Consider the following 5,000-nt stretch of genomic DNA (forward strand, 5'->3'; position numbering starts at 1 on the left):
ACTAAAATTGTACTGTAAAGTCCATATCATGTTCTTTACACTAACTCCAACAGAAGTATTATAGTTTTAGGAGAAAAAAAACAACTTTATTTTTTCATATATATTACTTTCGTTAACAAATATGAAAGTGCCACAGCACTAATCATTCATATTGGCACAGGGTTACATTGCAGCCACTGCATATGGTCTGGATCAACTTCCTCTTCTCATTCTGCCTGCATATCCTACACCGCCGGTGCTTTAGAGCCGGCTGTGTGTCATTGTTCCCCGAATTTAGTACTTAGTAGAGACAATGGATGTGTGCCATTCAAGTTGTGCTCTCTATGTTTGGGCTTCAAACCCTATATTATAGTAATTCTAGTTAATGATGATTATTTCCATAATCTGTCATAAAATATAGTTATTACTCTTGATACGACTGTAAAAAACGATAGTAGAAAACTCTCTGATAAGTAAAAAACAAGGGTTTATTAGTGTCGGTACATGCACATCACCCGTATCCAATGGGATAAGCCATATAACACAAGTGTGACAACGACCTAAGGTCTCTGAAGTCGCTGCTTTATAGCCGCTATACGTGTTGAACTCATTATTGAATAAAGAAAACTTCAAGTTTACTTTAATCAAGCAATCTACTATCACTTTAATTTTACACTTCATATGATAATGTCTAGCAGAATAAAACCTCACATTGAACACGTTTTTGTCACCATCCGATGACTGTGCTTTGTGCCAAAGCCACAAGTCTACATTTCGTTGCACATATCAAGACTAAAAGTGGCTTAGGATCCTTAGGGGAACTAAATCTATTAATTAAAAAAACGATTTAAAGTTTTGCTTACAAAAATCTGTTCCTAATGCCCTTGTCGATAGCACCATCTCTTGGAAATCCTCTTGGAAGTCTTCCTGGTCATAGCAAAGTCCCGTGTTGCAAGCTGGAGGGTCGATACAATTGCAAGCAGAAGACTAAGTGATATAACTAAGAAACTGCCGACATAATCTCACAATGTATGTGGCGACCATAGATTCTGTGTGTCATCTGTTGACCTGATGGATATAAATTACGTGAATTTGCGGGCAGTATTTGATTTTAAAATCACACAGAGAAAAGTCGTAATATTTACTGTCTGGCGATGGTGCATTAGTACCACAATTACCTTGATATTCACCAAAATAGGTTAAGTTTAAAATCCCAAACACATAGCACCACTCTCTCCTTGCGCCAGTAGGAAAGAAAACCTGCCCATCCACGGTTTCTTACAAGCACTACCTTCAAAGAGCTATGACACACAACAAGATGCTGACCTTCGGCTCTAAAATACCGGATGTGCAGGCTGGATGAGAAGAGGAAAGTGAACCATATGCAGTGGCTGCAGTGTTCCCCCGTGTCAATATAGCTGCTTATGTCGTGGCACTCGCTTGTCAAATGACGCATATAGTAAAACACACACACACAAAAAAAAAAAAAAAAAACATAAAAAAGACTAGGATCATAAGCATTGAATGAAAAAGAGCATGAACGACCTAGATATATTTTAAATGGTCGTATGACGTATCTGATTTGAAAATTATGAATACCCACCACAGATTGGTTACACAGTATCATATGTTCAAACTTGGTGTTTACTTGCGCGCGCACGCTTCCCATAGGCCGGATGAGGGGTGGTCATCAGTTTTGATCAGGCGTATTATATTATCCCCTGAAGGATGGGTACTGCACCCGCGCATAGGGAGTGTATGCACAGTATATAATTTGCTGCAACCATTTTACATTAGCGCACTACCTATGTTGCGGATGGGGGGAGGGGTAATCATATATTTTTTTTAATCTGCTGCGTTTTATTCCATTCCATCAATTTTGTCAGTGTCGATGATTGTAAGGTATCTCGATTATATCGAATTTAGTGAAGTAAATGGTAGTAAGCGAAAAGGAACTTGGGTACTTAAACGTTCTGGCTACCTCCACGGAATTCAATCGAGGTAAAACTATGAAACTTTTTGGGTGACTTCTACTGGTGGAGGTATATTTAGTAAGCAAAGCATATTTTCCACCTGTTTTTCAGCTAAAAAAGTGGTTCGGGGTCCTTAATGATAACTTTGATGCCGTTATCAGTTATTTCCATAGACATTAGGTCACTGTATATCTCACAATCTTCATACTCAATTATGAACCTGACCAACTGTATTTAACAGTTATGGAAATAATTGATATTTCTAATTGTACTGTTTAGTTAAGTAACAATAAAGAGTAAGGTGAAATGGAGTTGTAACTTTGGAATATAAAATAACTTGATAAATACTGTATTTTAATATATAATGATAAACCAAAAGCTTGTGAAGTAGAGTTACTGGAATATAGCTGCCATTAAATCTTTTCGTTTTTCAGATTAGAATCAGTTATAATGATGTCATGAACACTAATGAAGACCGTCTTGAAGAACTACACCAACGATATTATTTTTGGTGTGACTGTAACCATTGTCATGACGTGAAAAGGAATATGGTCATGTCATCCATCATTTGTGGTGAGTGTATGGAAAGTTGCTAGGGCACGCCAGTTAAATGTTTATACAGTAAAGGCCGATTCACACATATCAGTGCTGCATCCTCTCGCCCCATCACTGTAAGTAAAAACAAATATTGTTAATTTGAATTTAACTTACGCACACATATATCCGGTGCAGTACCGTGTTTGACTCTCATTGTCAGTTATCGTCGCTATCGGTATTTTTATTTTGTGAATAAAAATATATGACAAACTAGTTATTGAACTGGTTTAAAATCATCTTTTTCTGTATGATTTATCACAAAATATATGAACAGTTGTTTAAAACAAGCTGTTTCCATTGATATGTAATGCATCATTGTCTTTTTTAATGTATATACCATATGTTATATAATATATACATATATTATGTTATATATAATAGTCTGTATTGAACAATAGATGAAACAGTTTGCAGAGATTTTGAAATCTGTCCATCATCTTACTTTCTATTCTATATATGCTCAACCTCTTCCTCTTCACATCCAGAATTATGGCAAAAATTGCCAATTTCATGATCCTAAACTTTGCCACCTTGAAAATCACTGACTTCACACTATACGGAGCACCTCCGGATGTATGTATGGAGACGCCACTGATGCGTTACGGGTTCCACCGATACTGAACTTGACGCGGTACTGATACGCCACTGATATGTTTGAATCGGCCTTTAATTAATTGTGCCCTTTCCTAGAATGCACAGGCATGCTGATGTGCCTTTCAATCGGCAGCTTATCTTAATATTATATGAACATGGAATCATCAGTTTTATTCATGTTTACACTGCATTGCATACATATATATTTAGTGAGGCATACATTTCAATCAGATTTATAAAAGTCTCTGGCTCTTTTAGGGAATTCAGTTCAGTTCAGAGAGATTTGCGAAGACTTCACTTCGAGGCTTCGAGCACGAGGCTTTTAAGCAATGTTTATTTAGAAGGAAGATGCGAGCCATTGGGGGTATCAGAAAGAAAAATCTTATAACCTTATAAGAGGAAATGAAGGGTTGGAATGGAGTAGACTACTTTTGGCCAACCGAATGTTGGATGCAGACAAAATAAGAGAATGCTTTTATTCCATACCAAGATTTTTCTAATTGTGTTCTTTGCACTTGAAGTCCTTTGATAATTGACAGTGTAGAGGAGCTTTATTTGTTTTATCATCTTTTAATGTGCAGACCGTAGTACAGTGTAAATGCAGATTCTGACTGAGTCAGACAGGTGGAAGTGGGGACAAGTCTGATGAATGGAGTGAACTAAAGAAAAGTTGGGATATTGAATGAGTAGTAAGTATTGAAGTGGGAGCACGAGATTCCCTGTCTACTTTTCATTTTGTAGGCATGACATCTCAAAAACTTAGGGGAGCTTGCCAGGCAAGGACGTTTTGCTGTCTTGGTTCTTCCTGCTCTTGAATTTGTGGTGAAGCTGGAGCGGCGGTATATTTGAGTATTTTATAAGGTTCTTTTATTTTTTTCTCCAAAAACATGGGGAGTATAGAGGAAGTGGTAAAAGAAGTAAGAGTGAGAAAAATTGTATATTGTTGAAAAAAGGATCAGCTTTCTATTGTATGTCTGCCAGGAGAAAGATGTAGAAGGATAATGTGCAAGTACGCCTTTAGCAGTTAAACAAATCCCTGGTCGAACACCAAGCAATCTTGAATAATAATCATCTTGAATAATAGGAAGGATAGAAAGTGCAAGAAGAAGTGATGAAAGGAGTTGGAGAGATTGTGGGAAGGGAATGTGCGAGGAAATAAGATGAGAGAATGAGAGCTAAGAAACCTGGAAAAAGGTTAATGGTTGTAAGACCATGGGAATGAAGGAGGAGATTAACATTGCATTGCTAGTATAGAGCTCCTCATTGCTGTCTTGAATTCCTCTCTGTGTACTTATTGCTTGCCTACGGAGCATTGTTGATCGCCTCTACTCCTAGTCATGTGTGTCTTGTGCTATGAATACTTGATTTAGAGTGGTATTCAGAATCCATTTGCCTGCTTGGTTCTAAATACTCTGTAGTTACATCTGATTTCTTGAAAGCGTATGGTTAGGCACTGGAAAGTAGGGCTTTATAAATGTAAAGCTTAGTTTCAGGACTTAAAGTATAAAACCTGATCCGGTATATGTTGAAATCTTCCACTGTATTTCGTAGTGGTTGAAGGTCTCTATGGCTCTTGCTGCTGTCCTGTGTACCATTATGTTGAGTGATTTCCCTTCGTATGTATATATTATATAATTATATGTTATGTGATATATATAAATATATATATATATATATATATATAATATATATATATATATATAATGTATATATATATATATATATATATATATATAATATATATATGTATGTATGTATATATATATATATATATATGTTGTATTATTTATGTTTTGTAGTCTTTATTGAGCAATACTATGAAAAATATATCATATTATATGATATATATGTAATAAT

The 5,000-nt window shown here is 35.9% G+C and overlaps 1 protein-coding gene across 1 annotated transcript in view; it reads left to right on the top strand.

The window, feature by feature from the left end:
* LOC122261916 (histone-lysine N-methyltransferase SMYD3-like) overlaps nt 1–5,000 on the top strand; it is a gene marked incomplete in the record, with an annotated part of 50,325 nt that overhangs the window by 22,872 nt on the left and 22,453 nt on the right. Inside the window, 1 exon segment of the mRNA XM_086552062.1 lies at nt 2,387–2,525. Within this exon segment, the coding sequence (XP_086408188.1) occupies nt 2,387–2,525 (139 nt within the window).

The sequence above is a fragment of the Penaeus japonicus genome, unplaced genomic scaffold (assembly GCF_977035675.1).
Source record: "Penaeus japonicus unplaced genomic scaffold, GWHDUDI00000001_assembly GWHDUDI00000026, whole genome shotgun sequence".
Classification (NCBI taxonomy): Eukaryota; Metazoa; Arthropoda; class Malacostraca; order Decapoda; family Penaeidae; genus Penaeus; species Penaeus japonicus.